Here is a 23,044-nt window from a genome sequence, read left to right as displayed (position 1 = left end):
ATAAATCCAAGCTGAGGACTGAGGTGGTGTGCTATTGTTTGTGCTATCTGTTGCGGGTCCCAAACTCTGGAACGATCTCCCTCTCTATGTGAGACAGGCCTCTTCTTTGGCTATTTTTAAGACCCTTCTTAAAACCCATTTTTATTCACTGGCTTTTAACCCAGCATGAGACTCTGAACTGTTTTCAGCTTTTAACTTTTTGAACTGTTTTTATTTTTTAAACTGTTTTCATCTAACAAACTGTTCTTAGGGTAATTTATATTTGCTTTTTAAATGTGTATTTTTATTTCTGTTTTAAATGTTATTTTTTAGTCTGTCCTTTGCCTCTATTTCTTTGTGGTGTAAAGCCCTTTGTTTTTCAACTGTGCTTGTCTATAAAGGGTTTTCTAAATAAAGTTGGTATGGTATGGCGCTATTTTTTTGGACGAGTTGAAAATGTACCTACTGGTTTGCCTTAAACCGAAAGTAAAACCATCCATATCGTTTCTGCTTGAGAGGATTCATCATTCATCAATCCAAGCAACGTTTGTAAGTTTCACAGTTTGACTGAAACAATTCTTACTAAATCCTCCCATGTGTGATGTCTGTAGGAGTGTTTTCATGCATATTTGTACGTGCTATCATAATTAATGAAGCTGGCGTCGTTAGCATTAACTAATATGCAGACACCGTTTATGAGCGTCTGTGTTAGTACAAACCCTGTTTCCATATGAGTTGGGAAATTGTGTTAGATGTAAATATAAACGGAATACAATGATTTGCAAATCCTTTTCAACCCATATTCAGTTGAATATGGGTCAAAGACAACATATTTGATGTTCAAACTGATAAACTTTTTTTTTTGTGCAAATAATCATTAACTTTAGAATTTGATGCCAGCAACACGTGGCAAAGAAGTTGGGAAAGGTGGCAATAAATACTGATAAAGTTGAGGAATGCTCATCAAACACTTATTTGGAACATCCCACAGGTGAACAGGCAAATTGGGAACAGGTGGGTGCCATGATTGGGTATAAAAGGAGTTTCCATGAAATGCTCAGTCATTCACAAACAAGGATGGGGCGAGGGTCACCACTTTGTCAACAAATGCGTGAGCAAATTGTTGAACAGTTTAAGAAAAACCTCTCAACCAGCTATTGCAAGGAATTTAGAGATTTCACCATCTACGGTCCGTAATATCATCAAAGGGTTCAGAGAATCTGGAGAAATCACTGCACGTAAGCAGCTAAGCCCGTGACCTTGGATCCCTCAGGCTGTACTGCATCAACAAGTGACATCAGTGTGTAAGGGATATCACCACATGGGCTCAGGAACACTTCAGAAACCCACTTTCAGTAACTACAGTGGTCGCTACATCTGTAAGTGCAAGTTAAACTCTCCTATACAAGGCGAAAACCGTTGATCAACAACACCCAGAAACGCCGTCGGCTTTGCTGGGCCTGAGCTCATCTAAGATGGACTGATACAAAGTGGAAAAGTGTTCTGTGGTCTGACGAGTCCACATTTCAAATTGTTTTTGGAAACTGTGGACGTCGTGTCCTCCGGACCAAAGAGGAAAAGAACCATCCGGATTGTTATAGGTGCAAAGTTGAAAAGCCAGCATCTGTGATGGTATGGTGGTGTATTAGTGCCCGAGGCATGGGTAACTTACACATCTGTGAAGGCACCATTAATGCTGAAAGGTACATACAGGTTTTGGCGCAACATATGTTGCCATCCAAGCAACGTTACCATGGACGCCCCTGCTTATTTCAGCAAGACAATGCCAAGCCACGTGTTACATCAACGTGGCTTCATAGTAAAAGAGTGCGGGTACTAGACTGGCCTGCCTGTAGTCCAGACCTGTCTCCCATTGAAAATGTGTGGCGCAATATGAAGCCTAAAACACCACAACGGAGACCCCCGAACAACTTAAGCTGTACATCAAGCAAAAATGGGAAAGAATTCCACCTGAGAAGCTTAAAAAATGTGTCTTCTCAGTTCCCAAACGTTTACAGAGTGTTGTTAAAAGGAAAGGCCATGTAACACAGTGGTGAACATGCCCTTTCCCAACTACTTTGGCACGTGTTGCAGCCATGAAATTCTAAGTTAATTGTTATTTGCAAAAAAATAAATAAAGTTTATGAGTTTGAACATCAAATATCTTGTCTTTGTAGTGCATTCAATTGAATATGGGTTGAAAAGGATTTGCAAATCATTGAATTCCGTTTATATTAACTATCTAACACAATTTCCAAACTCATATGGAAACGGGGTTTGTATTATTAACTTACAATGGTATTCTCTTTGTATTGTTTCAGTTTCACAAATTATTCTGTAAATTCACCAGTTATTGAGTCTGTTTAGTTGATTGGAGATCTAGCTTCCACAGCTAGTGGGTCCATGACAATGACTTCTGTTTTCTTTGATTAGCTGTTTACTGCTGTGTTACAGACACCATTTGGAAACAATTGATGTATGTAAATAACTAATTTCACAGCGTATATATCTGTGCGACTAATATGTATATTTTTTCTTCTAAAGTTTATTGGGTGCGGCTTATATCCCGGTGTGCTCTATAGTCTGGAAAATACGGTAATAAAATAAAATATTAAAATATAAAAACAGTAATGTTTCGAACATGTTTACAGTTTGACATTTTAACATGTCCGAAAAGGAGTAGGAAGAAGCAGAGTTTATTTAATCCTACGCCTTTCCTGGCTGGAAATAATTTCCAACACAATTGTTAATAGGAAATGAATGTTGCTTTTTGACTGTGTGTGTGTAAATGTTACATGCATTACCTGGTTTGTCGCAGAGGGATGGGCAGGGAGATACATAAAAAAGGGTCGAAGGTGTTGCTCTGCTTAAGGCAATGAGGACACGTCAGAGAGGACCTGGGGAGAAGAGAAAAGAGGCAGCAAAAACAATTTAGTCTTGTTACATATTTTCCTTTGCACTAGGGCTGGGCAGTATACCGGTATTACAATTGATACAAGTATATTTTAGAAAGCGATATATATTTGAGACAATGCCGCCATACCGGTATCTTTTGATGTGCCGCAAAAAGTTAAAAGTCTTATATAAGTGTTATAATGAAGACAACACATGACCTAAGTGTCTTATCAGCCTACTATCAAAATGACTTTAAAAGTCTTATATAAGTGTTATAATGAAGACAACACATGCTGTAAGTGTCTATATTAGTTATATTAGCCTACCATCAAAATTGCTTTGTGTCGCAGGCTGACGTTGAAATGTAATATTTATTCTACATATTTTTACAACATTGGAAAATATTGGTAACACTTCTCAGAGGGTGAGATAACTCCTGGAAATGACTGTCTTAGAATGGCCAAAGGTATAGGTGTGTGTGTCCAAGTTAAAGGAAATGGCAGGCTGTCTTCTTCTAATGGATTTATTACAATCTTTGCAAGCTGGGTAATGTTTGCTGTGGTCTGGAACAACATGGCACACAAACAACTATCAGAAATGCAGCCAATATTACATACTGTACAGATAATGTGTCATGAGACATGCAAATTAAATACACAGATGACATAAGTAAAGGAAATTAAATGATCTCAAATTTCCCCGCAAATGAGGCATAATGATGCAATATGTACATACAGCTAGCCTAAATAGCATGTTAGCATCGCTTAGCTTGCAGCCATTCAGTCACCAAATATGCCTGATGAGCACTCCAACAAGTCAATAATATTAACAAAGCTCACCTTTGTGCATTCACGCACAGCATAAAACATTTGGTGGACAAAATGAGACAAAGAAGGAGTGGCATAAAACATGTCTTTCTGAGGCAGCGTCGGAGAAAGTTATACATGTAAAACTGTTAAGTTACAGTCCACACAATGGTGAGTTCAAGGGCCGCTGAATTATTAGTAAGACAAAACGGCGCTCACCAAATACTCTCATCAGTGAAGCATAAACACAAACCTATTAAAAAGTAGGATTTCTAACAATTACGAAAGTGTGTGTCGTGTTTGTCCTCCTACAGAAACCATATTACAACAAAAAAAAACATATTTTCACCCCATTTTTTTTCCCATTTCCATACATTTAAAAAATTTTTTCCATGGAGTCACAAGGACGCCGCTGAAGAGCCGCATGTGGCTCTTGAGCCGCGGGTTGCTGACCCCCGCCACAGCATATTTTATATCACTACTATGGTACATTTTCAGTCTACTTTATACCTTTTGTTTTCGCCCTCTTTTTGTGCCCCTTGTGTGCATTATCCTTTCCATCCTTTGTAACTGAGCTACTATGTGGAACAATATCCCTTGTGGATCATTAAAGTGGGCAGCACGGTGGAACAGAGGTTCGTGCATGTGCCTCACAATACGAAGGTCCTGAGTAGTCTTCAATCCCGTGCTCGGGATCTTTCTGTGTGGAGTTTGCATGTTCTCCCAGTGATTGTGTGGGGTCCATCCGGGTACTCCGGCTTCCTCCCACCGCCAAAAACATGCACCTGGGGATAGGTTGATTGGCAACACTAAATTGGCCCTAGTGTGTGAATGTTGTTTGTCTATCTGTGTTGGCCCTGCGATGAAGTGGTGACTTGTCCAGGGTGTACCCCGCTTTCTGCCCAAAGGCAGCTGAGATAGGCTACAGCACCCCCCGCGACCCCATAAGGGACAAGCGGTAGTAAATGGATGGATGGATGGATCATTAAAGTTTGTCTAAGTCTAAGGTACACTTATTAATGATGAAAAAATATACCTATCTGCAATTAATCACAATTAATTTTGAGTTAACTATGAACAATGCGATTAATTGGGATTAAACATTTGACAGCCCTACCTTAATTATATTTCTGGACTGTATATGTCAAAAATTAAATAAACAAATGATTAAAAAAAGCAACTGGTATATATCGTATATCGTCATTCAACCTAAAAATAGACATCACTTTTGGTATATATCGCCCAGCCCTACTTTGCACCATTGTGTCATTAGTGCACTATACTGATACCTGCCAGAAATATATCACCTAATGCAGTGTTTTTCAACCACTGTGCCACGGCACAATAGTGTACCGTGAGATATTGATTGGTGTGCCGTGGGAGCTTATGTAATTTCATCTACCGGTAATTGGGTTAAAAATATTTTTTGCAAACCAGTAATTATAATCCGCAAATGTGCCGTTGATTGTCTGTGCTGTCTAGAGCTTGGCAGAGTAACCATGTAATACTTTTAGCTGTACTCGTAGCTAATTGCTTTGTAGATGTCGGGAACGACGACAATGGTTTGCAGGTAAAAAGGTATCTAATGCTCAAACTAGGGATGTCCGATAATGGCTTTTTGCCGATATTCGATATTGTCCAACTCTTTAATTACCGATACCGATATCAACCGATACCGATATCAACCGATATATACAGTCGTGGACTTAACACATCATTATGCCTAATTTGGACAACCAGGTATGGTGAAGATAAGGTACTTTTAAAAAAAATTTATAAAATAAAATAAGATAAATAAATTAAAAACATTTTCTTGAATAAAAAAGAAAGTAAAACAATATAAAAACAGTTACATAGAAACTAGTAATTAATGAAAATTAGTAAAATTAACTGTTAAATGTTAGTACTACTAGTGGACCAGCAGCACGCACAGTCATGTGTGCTTACGGACTGTATCCCTTGCAGACTGTATTGATATATATTGATATATAATGTAGGAACCAGAATATTAATAACAGAAAGAAACAACCCTTTTGTGTGAATGAGTGTGAATGGGGGAGGAAGTTTTTTTGGGTTGGTGCACTAAATGTAAGTGTATCTTGTGTTTTTTATGTGAATTTAATAAAAAAAATAAAAAAATAAAAAATAAACGATACCGATAATAAAAAAAACTATACCGATAATTTCCGATATTACATTTTAATGCATTTATCGGCCGATAATATCGGCAGGTCGATATTATCGGACATCTCAAGCTTAAACCAAAAATAAACAAAAGGCGAGTGCCGCTAAGAAAAGGCATTAAAGCTTAGAGAAAGCTATGCAAAACTAAAACTGAACTGGCTGCAAAGTAAAGAAAAACAGAATGCTGGACGACAGCAAAGACTCACAGCGTGTGGAGCAGACGGCGTCCACAAAGTACATCCGTAAATGACATGACAATCAACAACAAGGTAGGAGTGCAAGACAAGAAAATAAACACTACACACAGGAAAACACCAAAAAACTCAAAATAAGTCACAGCGTGATGTGACAGTACACTTATTTTGAGACAAGAGCTACAGTGGTGCATGGTTCGTTATGGTTTGAATTCATATCAAACAATTGCGAGAACGACTTTTTACCGTCAATATCTGCTGCTGAGTTTCATTGTTTTATGTTTTCTACTGGTGGTGTGCCTCAGAATTTTTTCTATGAAAAAAATGTGCCTCGGCTCAGAAAAGGTTGAAAAACACTGACCTAAATATCCTATATATCAATAACAGACAGCAGTTACAAGTTCAATGGCCGATAATTTGCATGCAGCCGACTGTGGATGATTGGCGATGAATGCTAAGCACCGAATGAAAAAGCTACAAAAACGGAGTGCTGTTCAGATCCCGCACAAAAAGCACAAGGCCAGTTGTATCCTCAGACAACAGCAGGGTGCACAATAAAGGCAGCACAGACAGCTCAGATCAATAGGGAAACAAAAAGCAAAGTGACTTTGAGATGACAACAAAGTCGCGGGGGCTAAGTGGGAGGAAGAATGAAATATGAATAGAAGGTCGCATAAAGGATTGACAGCGGGGCTGACAAAACCTGGAGAGCAAAGAGGACAGAGAAAAGGACCCCAGCAGTCTTCTTTTTTTACACAATCAAGGCAAACAAACAAGAGAAGTCCAGTTTCTGCGGATTACTCGACCCTGAACGTAATGACTGAGAATGTACACCATACTTGCCAACCCTCCCGGATTTTCCGGGAGACTCCCGAAATTCAGCGCCTCTCCCGAAAACCTCCCGGGACAAATTTTCTCCCGAAAATCTCCCGAAATTCAGGCGGACCTGAGTGACGTGTCGACAGCCTGTTTTCATGTCCGCTTTCCCACAATATAAACAGCGTGCCTGCCCAATCACGTTATAACTGTAGAATGATCGAGGGCGAGTTCTTGGTTTCTTATGTGGGTTTATTGTTAGGCAGTTTCATTAACGTCCTCCCAGTGCGGTAACAACACAACCCTTAACTCAACAATGAGTAGATGAGTGTTATGTGTGTGTATATGTGTAAATAAATGAACACTGAAATTCAAGTATTTCTCTTATTTATATAAATATATATATAAATATATATATATATATATATATATATAAATATATAAATATATATATATATATATATATATATATATATATATATATATATATATATATATATATATATATAATAAAATAAAATAAAATATATATAGCTAGAATTCACTGAAAGTCAAGTCTTTCTTATATATATATATATATATATATATATATATATATATATATATATATATATATATATATATATATATATATATATATATATATGAAAGACTTGACTTGGTGAATTCTAGCTGTAAATATACTCCTCCCCTCTTAACCACACCCCCAACCACGCTCCTCTAACCACACCCCCGCCCCACCTCCGACCACCAGATATGAAGTCGGATTCCAGGAAAGAGAAGGCAGAGGAAGATTCCACGCCTGGAAGCAAACACCTCATTGCATATTCATACATTGTGAATACCCCGGTATTGAGCACTGTATAACGGATAAACCACAGAAACCTTGATATATATGTATATATATATATATATATAGTATATGTATATATATATATGTGTGTATATATATGTATGTGTGGGGAAAAAAATCACAAGACTACTTCATCTCTACAGGCCTGTTTCATGAGGGGTTCCCTCAATCATCAGGAGATTTTTTTTATGTGTGTATATATATATATATATATATATATATATATACACACACACACACGCACACACACACACACACACACACACACACACACACACACACACACCCCGGCTAAATTTTTTTAACCCAATGCGGCCCCCGAGTCAAAAAGTTTGGGGACCGCTGCGCTATCATAACAACAACATAACTGCAAATTGTATGTGTGCACGCGTACGTGTTGATGAGACAGGGTGACTGACAGCTGTAAACAACAAATATGTTGTTCGGACTGTAAAAATGTTTTAACTTATCAATTGTGAAAAAATATAGACCGTTTTAAAATAAAATGTTGTTCTGACGGCAACGTAAGTTAGCCGGTGGTGTTCTTGTTATTTTTTCAAAGGAAAGAATTGCTTTGAAAAATGTAACAGTGAGCAAGTTGCAAAAAGCCCCTTTGACTCGCTGGTAGAAGACATTTCTTTGGGTCTTCACAGTAAAGGCCATTCACTGCTATCTTTAGCCACATCTTATCATGGCACTTGCTGCCCATTGCAGAAAATGCCCCTCACCACTATTCAATAAGAATACGAATAGCCCACTGTACAGTGGTACCTCCTTTTTTGTACAGCCCACTTTTTCTATGATATGGTACTGTTGGATTATTGCACAGTGCATGACAGACTACAGTAGTAATTCAAGTTATGAGCTCATTGGTGTTGTGACGGAGCTCTTAACTCAAAACAATTGTATTGGAAATGAAGGTCTCTCATTGAAATTGATTTAAATTACCGTATTGTCCGCACTATAAGGCGCACCGGATTATAAGGCGCACCTTCAATGAATGGCCTATTTTAAAACTCTGTTCATATATAAGGCGCACCGCATTATAAGGCGCATAGAATAGACGCTACAGTAGAGACTGGGGTTACGTTATGCATCCCATAGTTGCGAGACCTGTTGTGGCTCAATATTGGTCCATATATAAGACGCACCGGATTATATCAGCTTTTGAGAAAATTGGAGGTTTTTAGGTGCGCCTTATAGTGCGGAAAATACGGTAATTGGCGCTTGGCCTGATTGGTTTTTAAAAATAAACAAACTTTTAGATAAATAATATTGTATAAAACAATAGAATAGAATGCACTACGCACAACTACAGTAGTTTTATCTTGGAGAGTGGACTTCTGCAGTATCTCCTTTGAACTGCTTCTTTGTCAAACACACCATCAGCAGCTATTCCATATTTCCATTGATAAAATGTATAGCGTTTAGATATTTTACAATTTTTAGCTTGCATTGGACTTATCCTGCGTCAGTAAGGTACAGATTAGCAGTGCTATGCGCCAATTCCTTCGCTTTTTGAGTGTTTCTTTCTTTAATTCAATGAATATCACCCACTTCTTTTTTCTAAGCATTGTCCTTTACACTCACTTTCTTCCTTTCCATGGCTGGAAAAGTAAGTTATGTCGATCTCTAGCTATAAGCTAATGCTCGGGAGTAAAACCAGATGTTTTGGTCAGATCTTAGGGGGTTCACCGAAACATTTCTGCGCCAACTGATGGTGGGCATGTTTGTCACTCAAATTGGTGCTGGCAATTTAAAGCATAACAATTAGCTGAAAGACAGCTCTTATCTCAAAACACTCCTAAGTTGAGGCACTCTTAAGTTGAGGTCCCACTGTAATGCATTTGCTAGCATTTCATTCCGTGGAATCGAGTGCCCAAATAAAAAAAATCCCATGCATTGATAGCTTGTGCTTTTTTTTAGTTGAGTACTGCTGCAAATTAACCCACCATTGGGTCAAAAATTGCCAGCATGTTGACCAATAACGTGAGAAAGACCTCAAGAATTCAAGAAACAACTTGTTGCAAAGTACGACAAGAGTCTTCAATAAAAGGTTAACGTGAAATTAAATGTGTGTTATCCATTTCATTCATCATTTATATGTATTTCACATTGTTTCTGCATGAAAAACAATTATTCTTTAAAACATTTGTTTTGTGTTAATATTATAAGTATTCAATCTTCGCATGATTCGGTCTTTGTCCTTTTGGAACTAATTAAAACGGAGGTAAGGCTTGTAGATTTTTTTCCGACAAATTATTAAACAGTTCTGCCTTTGTGGCGAAGTATGATCTACGTAGAATCTAATAAGTAAAATGCTCGGTTAGTGTTTGTATTAACTCTAAGCAAATTTAGATTACGACTAGAAAAGCACTCAGACGGTGCAGACCTCCACCAGGCCCAATCTCCTAATAAAAAAAAGTCCTGAATCCAGACGGTGATTGGGATCAACCCCAAAATGTAATAACGTTCTCCTTATCCCATTTATGACATTTCCTGAAAGTTAGATGAAAATCTGCCAATAACTTTGTGAGCCATCTATAGCAGAATGAAAGAAAGGGAGTAAAACCCCTTGTCAGTTATTGAGTGTCTTTGTCTCTGTGGGTGGAGGTGGGGTCACCAGCATACACACACACACACACACACACACACACAGACACACACACACACACACACACACACACACACACACACACACGCGCGCGCGCACACGGTTGTATTTGTTACCTTCTTGAAACCTCCGAAAAATGCCTACCTCCTGAGACCACCCTTTCTATATATATAAAGATTTGTATTTACTATATTAATAATATATACATACTATCCAAATATAAAAAAGCTTGTTGTGAAAAATGAGTTGGAATTTCACAAGAAAAAGGGTCACAATTTCACAAGAAAAACTTAGAATTTTGGCAGTATTATAACAAAAGTTGTAATTCTACTCAACGCAAGTCAAAATTTTACAAGAAAAACTGAACATTTGTGCAATATGATAAAAATTGGAATTTTACTCAATAACAGTCGCAGTTTTACAAGAAAAGCATAAAATGATAACAATTTTATGAAAATAGTCGTAATTCTACTCGACAAAAGTCACAATTTTATAAGAAAACTTTTACATTTTGGCAATATTGTAATAATAATAGTCTGAATTTTACTTGGCAAAATGACTTGACTTGACTTGATTAATTCATGCTTGCAGTGGAGCCAGGGCCCCACTGAAAAAACAGCTGAACTTTACCATGAATATCAAACAAACAAAAATTAAAAAATTAAAAGAACAGACATTATTTTATATAAAAAAACATTTTCAGGGCAACAGCAGCATGGAAATTATTAGCTTTCTGGTATATGACTGTATTACTTATTTAATTAGATAGTGTCATTATACAGCTTAATTGAACGTTAAAATTATGACAAAAGTCATAATTTTACTCAAAAAATATCACTGTTTTACAAGAACAACATAAAAATTGGCAATATTGTGATAAAATTCAGAATTTCATACGACAAATGTCACCATTTTGCATAAAAAAGTAATAATTTTACATAAAAAAGTAATAATTTTACATAAAAAGTAATAATATTATGAGAAAATATTGCAATATCACCAAAACAGAAAGAATATGAGAAAATGTTCCCAATTCTATAAGAAAAAAGTCGACACATTGTGAGAAAAAAACTGCTTTTTGTAATTGTTTTATTTTTATTTATTTACTTCAAGTTATTATAGTATGTCTCTACATACATATCTATTTTATTTATCTCTCAAGTCAAGTCCCAAGTCCTGCATTTTGAGTTTTGAGTCCTTTCAAGTCCTTTTAACCACAGACTAATATATTTACACAGATTGCGTATGCTTTTAAAACGCTGTATTTATTTATTAAAACAAGTGCATTGGAATTTGCAGGAAAAAAATAGTGCTGACATTGCACTTCATAATAGCACTATTAACCAGTCATGTTATACATTTAACTCCTTCCTTTACAGAATAAACACATTTGAAAAAACAAGTGCAACTGTACTTATTTGCACAAAAGTGTTAACATTGTATTTCCATGGCATATTGCATTGTAACTAGTTCCACAGCAGTTTCTATCCTGTTCTTACCTTATCTCATTGATCTCATCTCACACCTTATGTGTGTTGATGTGTGCGTACACATGAAAAACATAACAAATACATGAACATAACAATGAACAGAGTTGTACTTTTTAGATGTCAGGGCCCTATGCAATATGTACACATATTCTTAATATAGTATACATTTTAACTGACCTTTATTTGACTATGTTTGTCTTTTTGTAGGTGGCTAAAATACGCGGTGCTGCTGACCGCCGTCTAACGTTACGTTACTGTGTGTGATACATTGACTAACGTAACGTTAAGTGTAGGTACCTCATGCAACCCCGCTTAAAAAAAATCACTTGACAAAAAGAATGAATAAGGTAGCGAACTGCAGTGGACGCAACAGATTGCCGTATTTGCAAGGACGTTATAACCATAGACATCTTATAAGTAGACGCAGCATTGGCTGCTGTGACGCGAGCAATTTGGCCGCCATCTTGAAGTGGTGATGAGGAGCCGACGAGCAGCCTAAACTGACAGTTGACAGGTAGAAAACAAAGATGCCGGGCTGGTGTTTAGCGTTTTCCTGCTCAAATGAGCGGACTGTTGAAAATAGAAATCGAGAGATTACTTTTCACAAGTAAGATTTGACATTAACGTACTATTGGTTTGTTTTGTGAAAAGAATATTGCCGCAGAGTTGGGAAAAAGCAAAGATCTTCAATATTTGTATGTGAAAATCACAAAGAAATCTTCTGGGGGAGGATGACGCCCCTACAGGGGTTTGCTTTACAAACTTTTAGCCCCACCTAAAACAAAATTCACCAGCCGCCACTGATTATGATGTGTTCTCATTTTAGGCAAAATATAAGACAATACTTTCTTAACAGTATAATTGTAACCAGGAATAAGTCTTCAAGTAACAATATTCAAATACTAACATTGTTGGGTAAGGCAGAATTTGGTTTTATTCTGAATCCAGTGAAACAGATTGGTGGTTTTAGCTGATATAAAGACTTTCAGGTGTTTATATATGTTTATGTTTAAGTATTTGGCAGACGCTTTTATCCAAAGCGACATACATAAAAAATACGTATAAAACAATCACTGTAAGCATTATCATTTAAGGGAAGAATGTAATAGAAAATATCAATACAAAGTGTCAAGACAGAATAAACTCTCTGCTGCTGCAGCAACAGAGATACAGTCTATAGGTCCCTAAGATATATAGATATCTAATGTATTCATACATTGTTTATGTAGGATATACGCATGTATATATAACCTAATCATATTGTTTCTTTAACTTAAAAATAGTTGACCGTTTTTTTCCCCCCTTCTCTGGGATTATATTCCCAGTTTTGATCTCGGAAGTCTGGTCACTTATAGCATAAAATAATATTATATTACTGTTAAGCAAACTATGAATAATAAAACATGTGTCCTTTATCATAGCTACACGTATGACAAAAACGCGCGTGAAAATCAGTGGTATTTAGTGAGGTAAAATGAATTAAATGCGCTGACAGTTCATTGCTCCTGCCAAATGAATTGCACTGAGTGGAGCGAATCACCACTCCAAGATGGCGGCCACGCGTCTCGTCAGCGGCAGTAGGCAGTAGCGCTCGATGCTGCATACCCTTATAAGATGTCTATGGTTATAACGTTAGCAGTGAGTTTATAGCTTCACTGATTTAACTACACGTCACGTTACTTAGTCAATAAACGTTATCTTACATTCAAAACTTACCCTTCTTTGTGCAACTTCAAATGTCGAACGAAGTTGGAAGTTGTTGCGTCTCTGTCTGTAATATTCGAACAGCATGTTGTGCATACTGCAATTAGTTTTTTGTTGACCAAGTCGTAGTTTTTATACCCGAACAAAACCAACTTTGGCATAATTTTTTCTCACTGGCGCGTTGTTTGACAGCTCTTCTTCGTTGGTTGTCCTGCAATTTGATTGGATGAATGCTGTGGGATGAAAACAACGTAGATCTAATTTGATTGGCTGTTGTACAGAGAGCACACACGCTCACAGACACACGTACAAAATGAAAGATACGAAGCGCTCCTGAATAACTTCCTAATCTTTGGGTTTTGGGGAAAGTAGCAAGTCATGTCAAGTCAAAAGGCTCAAGTCCAAGTGAAGTCACAAGTCATTGATGTTAAAGTCTAAGTCGATTTGCAAGTCTCTTTACATTTTGTCAAAGTCGAGTATAAAGTCATCAAATTCATGACTCGAGTCTGACTCAAGTCCAAGTCATGTGACTCGAGTCCACACCTCTGTTTTTTTTTTTACCTCGCTCAAGTGTTTTTTCCCGCACTCCAGCATTCCTAGCTGTTCACCCTTGGGAACAATTTGATTTTTTGCTCCGCGCTTGTTTGGCGTCTGAGTTTTTGTCCTGCCTGAGATAATTAAAGACTCAATCCTACCTGCACGCTGCCCATGCTTGTCTTTCTGCATTGGAGGGAACACGACCATCGCAGCCATGCAATCCCAACGTAACATAGTCATAGACCTGGCACCCGATGTTATTAAAAAAGTATAGATTTTTTTAAACGAGAAGTTGTTTCGAATCGAGAATCGATTCGTTACCCCCAAGAATCGAATCGTGTGATGACCAAATATTTACAGCGCTAGTAACGACGGAGAACACACCCCTTCCTTACGGTTTCTGTCAAACAGCAAATAAACATTTTTGACCAGATTCTGTGATCCACGTGTTCTTCTTGTGCATCATGTATTATATAAACCGCATAAACAGAGTAACGGCATTCGTCTAGACGTAGACGGCGCCTTGGCGGTGACGGCCCATTAAAAATAGACATCACAAACTGATCGTGACAGACAGAGGAGGAGCGAGGCCTTGACAAAGACTCAATTAACCGGCGCTACACTACACAAGCTCCGACTCCCGAGCAGCCCAATGCATAAGACGAGCGCGGGCTGTAATCGCAAACATTTATTCAGTTTAGAGTACTCCACCGACTCCCTCTGAGGAGCATTCCTGCCAGATATAAAAGGATTGGGGAAGGAAGACGAGAGGAAGGCAGCCCAATTAAAACAGAGAAGGAAGGCAGAGACGGAGTGACAGTCGCAGGTCAAAAGATGAAAGCCAAACAAAACACGGCAAATTCAACTGTTCTGATGTTACAAATGGCTGAAAGTCACGATCACAGCTGGCAGAGCTGAGACAGAAATGCTTTTGCCACAAAATGAAGTGAACTTGTTAAACACTTTTGTTCTAAAGGGCTGCTTCGTCGACTGATCTTTGTGTGTTGAGTTTGATATGAGCAAGAATCTTGTTGATTTGGAAAGATGAGCAACACAAGAGGATCCGTGCAGAGTAGGTGAACATTCGTCACATTCGTGCAAAGAATGGTTTTAATCAGACATTCAGCAGGGATCAGTCCAATATCCATACTTGCCAACCTTGAGACCTCCGATTTCGGGAGATGGAAGGGGGTGGGGGGGTGTGGTGGAGGGGCGTGGTTGGGGGCGTGGCTAAGAGGGGAGGAGTATATTTACAGCTAGAATTCACCAAGTCAAGTATTTCATATATATATATATATATATATATATATATATATATATATATATATATATATATATATATATATGAGAAATACTTGACTTTCAGTGAATTCTAGCTATAAATATATATTTCTTTTATTGTATGTATATATATATATATATATATATATATATATACATACATACATACATACATACATACATACATACATATATATATATATATATATATATATATATATATATATATATCCATCCATCCATCTTCTTCCGCTTATCCGAGGTCGGGTCGCGGGGGCAGCAGCCTAAGCAGGGAAGCCCGGACTTCCCTCTCCCCAGCCACTTCATCCAGCTCTTCCTGTGGGACCCCGAGGCGTTCCCAGGCCAGCCGGGAGACATAGTCTTCCCAACGTGTCCTCGGTCTTCCCCGCGGCCTCCTACCGGTTGGACGTGCCCTTAACACCTCCCTAGGGAGGCGTTCGGGTGGCATCCTGACCAGATGCCCGAACCACCTCATCTGGCTCCTCTCGATGTGGAGGAGCAGCGGCTTTACTTTGAGCTCCCCCCGGATGGCAGAGCTTCTCACCCTATCTCTAAGGGAGAGCCCCGCCACCCGGCGGAGGAAACTCATTTCGGCCGCTTGTACCCGTGATCTTGTCCTTTCGGTCATAACCCAAAGCTCATGACCATAGGTGAGGATGGGAACGTAGATCGACCGGTAAATTGAGAGCTTTGCCTTTCGGCTCAGCTCCTTCTTCACCACAACGGATCGATACAGCGTCCGCATTACTGAAGACGCCGCACCGATCCACTCTTCCCTCACTCGTGAACAAGACTCCGAGGTACTTGAACTCCTCCACTTGGGGCAAGATCTCCTCCCCAACCCGGAGATGGCACTCCACCCTTTTCCGGGCGAGAACCATGGACTCGGACTTTATATATATATATATATATATATATATATATATATATATATATATATATATATATATATATATATATATATATATTTATATACTCAGGTCCATGCGGACCTGAGTCCGCCTGAATTTCGGGAGATAATTTGTCCCGGGAGGTTTTCGGGAGAGGCGCTGAATTTCGGGAGTCTCTCGGAAAATCCGGGAGGGTTGGCAAGTATGCCAATATCACAGTGATAACTTTATTTATTCGAATGATACGATGAATGCACGGTGAACCAAGTACCTCAGGTCAAGGGTCAAATCTGTGTGAGTGTTCTAAACTTTAAGATCATTTCTAGGGATTTGTGTCTTATAGCAGAGTAAGGATTTTTGTTTGTTGGTATCACAAAATAACTTCTGAACACAGAATACATTTTCAGTGTTATATAGGATGTCTATTAATTTATCTGGGCGATCGTTTTGCCACCTATTACGGTCACAACGTCTTCTTGTGAGTCCCGTATCAGCTTATTAGTTGCGGCAGCCGGTGGTTGCAGCACATTAATTGCACCATGGATGGTGGAGGAATGGCCCAATTTCAGGCCTGATTTACTAAAGGTTTGCGTGTACTAAAACCCGTGCAAACTTGTTAAGTGAGCAGAATAAGGCGTGCAAATCTATTTTGCGTCTGTCTTCATTAATATGCAAAATATGTGCTGATCATTAAAACGCCCTCAATACTGGGAGGGGAAAATGCAAATATAATTATTTATCACACGCAATGTGATTTATCAACACTCATCACCGTTATGGGAGCACTATTTTGCCTTTTATTTAAGCACGTGTCAGAACGACGTGCAAACTGACAATTCCACAAACGGCTGCAGGATCAGTGCTCACGCTGCAAAGACAGACGGGAATCTTCTGTCCTACGTGTTTGTGTCAACATTTTGTACGGTCAGAAATAAAAAATATAGACATATCGTCCTATCAGCAACATCACTTTACAATTGATTACAATTACAATTGACGTTTTTTGGCATCATGTAATATTTATAATATTTAATATTTATTTATGCCTCATATAACGTACACTTATTCAGCCTGTTGTTCACTATTCTTTATTCATTTTAAATTGCCTTTCAAATGTCTATTCTTGGTGTTGGGTTTTATCAAATACATTTCCCCAAAAAATGCGACTTATACTCCAGTGCGACTTATATATGTTTTTTCCTTCTTTTTTATGCATTTTCGGCCGGTGCTCCGAAAAATACGGTAGATGTCTCATGTCTTTTCGGCAACATCCTTTTATAATTGTATAGCTGCTAGACTTAAGAGGCTGATGGTTTTGGTGTCGTTTAGTTTTTTTAATGACTTACTTTTTTCACATGAAATATATATTATTAAAATATTTTTTATATAATAAAAAACTTATTTAAGTATGCATTTCTTTGCGTCTTGAGCAGAGTAAGTGCAGCCTCTCACCAATGAGCGCACCTTCGGCGGTAAAAAAAACAAACTGTGTCTGAAATGCCCATAAAAAGTAGCAGATGTCTCCTGCATGTTAGAAAACATAGCAACATGCCACAAGCAGGAGCATAACATAAATGTGCAGTAAATGAGAATGTGTCTGTGGTGATGCCCTATATAGTACACGCAAAATCCTCATTTAAAGAAGGTCGTCTGCACCACCTTTGAAATGCACGTGCAGTCTTAGTAAGTCGCACAGAACACGCCCACTAATAGCACACACTATTTTATAGATTGCACACGCTGTTTAGCGCAGGGTAACACGATCTTTGTAAATCAGGCCCTTTGTGTCACGTACTGCTACTAACGCAAGTAGTTCTCCTCAATCAACAACTTTCGTATTCCTTTCGAGAGTGCTGGCACGTTTAAATGTAAAAAATTGCAAACCAATTATTTGATAATTTTCACATGAAACTCTAATCTACAACATAAAGCAACAAGTAGCAAGAAACACGTCAATAATGAATAAAGCAAAACATGTTCTAGACCAGTGTTTTTCAACCTTTTCTGAGCCAATGCACATTTTTTTCATTGAAAAAATCTTGAGGCACACCACCAACAGAAAACATTTAAAAATGAAACTCAGCAGCCGATATTGACAATAAAAAGCCGTTCACGCAGGTTTTGGATATGAATTCACACCATAACCGACCATGCATCAATATAGCTCTTGTCTCAAAGTAGGTGTACTGTCACCACCTGTCACATCACGCCGTGACTTATTTGTTGTCCTGTGTGTTTTATTTTAATTCTTGTCTTGCGCTCCTGTTTTGTTGTTGATTGTCATGTCATGTACGGATGTACTTTGTGGACGCCGTCTGCTGCTCCACACGCTGTAAGTCTTTGCTGTCGTCCAGCATTCTGTTTTTGTTTACTTTGTAGCCAGTTCAGTTTTAGTTTCGTTCTGTATAGCCATCCCTAAGCTTCAATGCCTTTTATTTTTGGTTTAAGCATTTTTACCTGCACAATGCCTCCCTCTCTGCATATTGTGATCACAACAAACCATGTTCCCGATATCTACAAAGCAATCATCTACCTGCTGCCACCAACTGATATGGAAGAGTATTAAACGGTTACTCTGACGATCTCTAGACAGCACCGCCACTCAACAACAACACATAATTTGCAGACTATAACTACTGGTTTTGCAAAAAATATCTTCAACCCCAATAGGTGAAACTAGATAATCTCCCACGGCACACCAGACTGTATCTCACGTGTGCTGCGGCACAGTGGTTGAAAAACACTGTTCTAGACCAAAAAATGTTTCACATTCTTTACTGCTCGCTAGTATTACCATATCTGAGTTATTGTGTAGAAATATGGGTAAGCAACTACAAATGTGCGCTTCATTACACACGAACTGTGTTACAAAAAAGATCAATTAGAATAATACATAATGTTGGATACAGACAACATACAAACCTTGTATTTATTAAATCACAATTATTGAAATTAAACAATTTGCAGACAGCTAAAATTATGTACAAAGCGAACTATAACCTGCTACCCAAGAATGTACAACAATTATTCTCAACAAAAGAGGAGAAATATAACCTTAGAGGAAAATCAAATTTAAAACATTTGTATGCTCGTACAACATTTAAAACCTTTGGCATATCTGTATGTGGAATTAAATTATTTAATGGATTAACCAAAGAAATTAAACAAAGCACCAATATGATTCAGTTTAAGAGACTGTTCAAACTACAAGTGTTCACAAAGTACACAGAACAAGAATTATGATGAACATCTTGAACCCTTTAAAAAAAAAAGTTTTATTGAGACAAAGATAATTTATGTATTTAATATTTATTTGCTTACTATGGTATATTATTTATTTGTCCACTGTTCTGTTACAGAGAACAAGGGAAATTGGATAAAATTTCTAAGGAATGAAAAGGGGTAGGATTAAATAAGCTCTGCTTCTTCCTACTCCTTTTCGGACGTGCTGTAATGAAACAACTGGAAATGTGTGATGCATTACATTGTATTGTAAGCATGTTCGGAATAAACTGAAACTGAACTGAACTGAACTAATCTGGCTGTGAGCAGGCTACTGTATAAACACATTTTGTTGTAAGTTATACAAATTCTATTTATATTGGGAGTAATCAGTCACCCACCTCTTCTAAAGTTCAATGTATCATTGCAGCGACTATCTTTTCAAACGTGTTGCAGCACTATCTTATCTTCAGTACGCTCGCCTATTTCGGCCATGCACGTCCATCTTCGCCTTCTTCCTGATGTAGTAGGGCTGGGCGATATATCAATATACGCGATATATCGCGGGTTTGTCTTTGTGCGATATAGAAAATGACTATATCGTGATATCGAGTATACGTTCTCACGCAGTTGCTTTTAGCTGCGGGCATTAAACTACAGGCTCTCCTCCTCTTTCCAGTCTCTCCTTCTCACAGACAGCAAGTGCACGTTCTTACACACGTCACATACTGTCACGTCATACGTCACATACGTATACGTCCTCCCCAAGCAGAGAGGTAGCAGCATGGCTAACGTTAGCTGTGATGCTAGCGGAGTGGTGCGAGCGCTAATACAAGAGAAAGAAGGTGCGAATCTGGTAACAAATGGAGGAATAATTAAATCCCAAGAAAAACAGCATCGTCTGGCGGTGGTTTGGCTTCAAGTGGGAATATGTCGAACAGACAACCGTAATTTGTCGAGTGTGGGGCGAAAGCGTTGCTATAAAAAGTAGCATTACTGCTGTAACAAACAGTTCAGGGTGTCCCAAGTTACCGGAGTGTGAGTGACTGAGAGTGTGTTAGGTAAGGAGGAGGAGTTTTGTCCCTCCAGAGTTGTTGCCGTAGGGCTGTGACGTAGGCTGTGTGTGGTTGTGGAAGGAGGTGTGTGATGTTGACATTATAGAAGCGGTGGCTACCGAACCTGCTGTAATGTCTCCCGTTTATTATTTTATTAGATAAGTACACTGTATAGGCGAACCCAGGACACTCGGCTACACTGCTAATATGTAGCATCATTTGAAAAGTCACCCGCTAGACAATGAAGAGGGCTTACTCCGCACGTCAATATCTCCGTTTGGTGCCACACGCCCACACCATCAAAATGCCGAGGCAAACATTTCCAGATCAACACCGTATGAAAAAAATAGTGATTTTTTTTTAGTTGTGATTTCCTTCTCTGCATGAAAGTTTAAAAGTAGCATATATTAATGCAGTATGAAAAATAATGTTTTAATGTAGACACATAGAATCATCATACTGCTGTGATTATATGCATCAAGTGTTCATTCAAGGCTAAGGCAAAATATCGAGATATATATCGTGTATCGCGATATGGCCTTAAAATATCGCAATATTAAAAAAAGGCAATATCGCCCAGCCCTATGATGTAGTACCACTTATTTCTTATTTGCTCCTGTGTGCAGCACTCTGACTCCACGGCAAAGACAGGCTCACACACACCATACCACTCACTCCTCTTTTGTTCGCTCGGAACACGAAAAAGAAGCAGCCCCTTACTGACTCTTCCTGAATTCTGATCGGGCAGATTGGCAGGCACGCGGCTAATTTTAATAGGATTTGAGTATTCATAAGGGGGATCTGCGATTTCCTCCACGTTTATTGGGATGTTACAACTAAATGTGCTTGGATTAACGCCGACGTTGATTTATCTGAATTTTTTTCTTGCGTACGCTGTTGTCTGGATTTGAACATACACCATTTTTAGTAGGAAATCCACGCAATTATTAATACATGAAGCCCATGTTAGGGCCTATACCCGTTTTTTCGCCCAAAGCTCACTGGTGACCCTACAATGAGGACAAGCGGTGTAAAAAATGGATGTCACAGACGACAATCATAGCACGTTATACATATTTTATAGCTGGCTAGCAGTTGTTTCCACTAAATATTCTCACTCATCATCAGTAGATAGCATCACAAGGACATTACACTCGCCACTCTGCAGCAGTTTTTTATTTTAATTATGCAAATGTGCCAGCTGTAGCCTCGTTTTCTCGACTCGACACAAGCCTGTAGTGTTATTATTCCTGCGACACGGCTCTCTTAGCAGTCATGTGGCTCAGAAATCAAAGGCATATTGTGCTGCATTCAAAGACTTGTGTTCTTTAAACCCCTCACAGTTGAGTTGGGTTTTCTTCAGTGCAGTGCTGCAAAGCGAGCAGTTACAAGATAAGCTTGTGAGCTGTGACGCTAATCAGTGACAGGAAGTCCGGCAAGGAGGTGAACTTAGTGCGCTCTGGACTTAACAAGAAGTGTCAATCAGGCAAAGATTAAAAAGCTGCAGTGTCCATCAAGTCACTGTTTCGTCTAACTTTCGTATGTGAAAGAGCGATTGGATAAAATCAGGAGATTTGCAAGGTTTTTTTTCAGTATGAAAATGTAGAAGTCATTGTTAATGAATTTATATGGAAGCTGTGTGGCTTTTTTTCCAACAGAGGGCAGCAAAACATTCTCTTAATACCAAGTGGGGAACAAAAATACCTTGTTAGACAGCAATAGAAGTGTAAAAATAAATTGACTTGAAACCCTTTTTTTTTTTTTTACAACCAGAGAGCATCATTGGAAATAAACCTCCCCTTGGATCCTTACTCCAGTGTTGGAGATTTAGAGAGAGCATTGTCACAGGTTGACCTTTTTATTTTGAACATTCTTTGACTTAGACTTCTTTTTATTGTCATTCAAATTTGAACTTTACAGTAAGGATAAGAACAACATTTTGTTGCATTAGCTCGTTGTAGTGCAGGATAAAAGAGCAATAAGGTGCAGATATAAATAAATAGATAGATATATTGCACTTTTGCATATGCATCCACGTTTATGGATGCATGTTATATTCTCTTTACCTTGCATTTTTGGGGGGAATTGAGGGAATTATTATGATGTGTTCAAGAGTCTTATGGCCTGAGGAAAAAAGCTGTTACAGAACCTGAAGGTTCTGCTACGGAGGCTGCGGAACCTCTTATTCTGTAATTGAAGTGTGTTGGACTCAATTCAGATGGTAAAAATCATCATTACATTATCATTTTTTCAGGACTGTAAAGAAAATATTTTTTTGTTATCTACACAAAAAATGTATTTACCTATGCAAGCGTACTATGAGTCTTCCCACTTTGTGAACAATACATTTAAAGATTGTAGTTGCAGCTGCAAAAAAATATATAATACAGTATGATAATAACAATAATAATAATAACATAGCATTATTTTGTTTATCACTATTAATTGACCGTAGTAAATTAATATCCACAAAGTAAAAACTACTTATTATACATTTTATATT

The 23,044-nt window shown here is 38.2% G+C and overlaps 1 protein-coding gene across 2 annotated transcripts in view; it reads right to left on the bottom strand.

The window, feature by feature from the left end:
• usp43a (ubiquitin specific peptidase 43a) overlaps window positions 1-23,044 on the bottom strand; it is a 283,302-nt gene that overhangs the window by 144,684 nt on the left and 115,574 nt on the right. For both annotated transcript variants that reach the window (XM_061983704.1, XM_061983705.1), the window contains exon 4: window positions 2,784-2,876. In XM_061983704.1, coding sequence (XP_061839688.1) covers window positions 2,784-2,876 — 93 coding nt within the window. The remainder of the gene's footprint in view (window positions 1-2,783; window positions 2,877-23,044) is intronic.

Source organism: Nerophis lumbriciformis, linkage group LG25, assembly GCF_033978685.3.
Source record: "Nerophis lumbriciformis linkage group LG25, RoL_Nlum_v2.1, whole genome shotgun sequence".
Classification (NCBI taxonomy): Eukaryota; Metazoa; Chordata; class Actinopteri; order Syngnathiformes; family Syngnathidae; genus Nerophis; species Nerophis lumbriciformis.
Note: the sequence above shows the minus strand (reverse complement) of the source record. Positions and strands in the feature narration are given on the sequence as shown.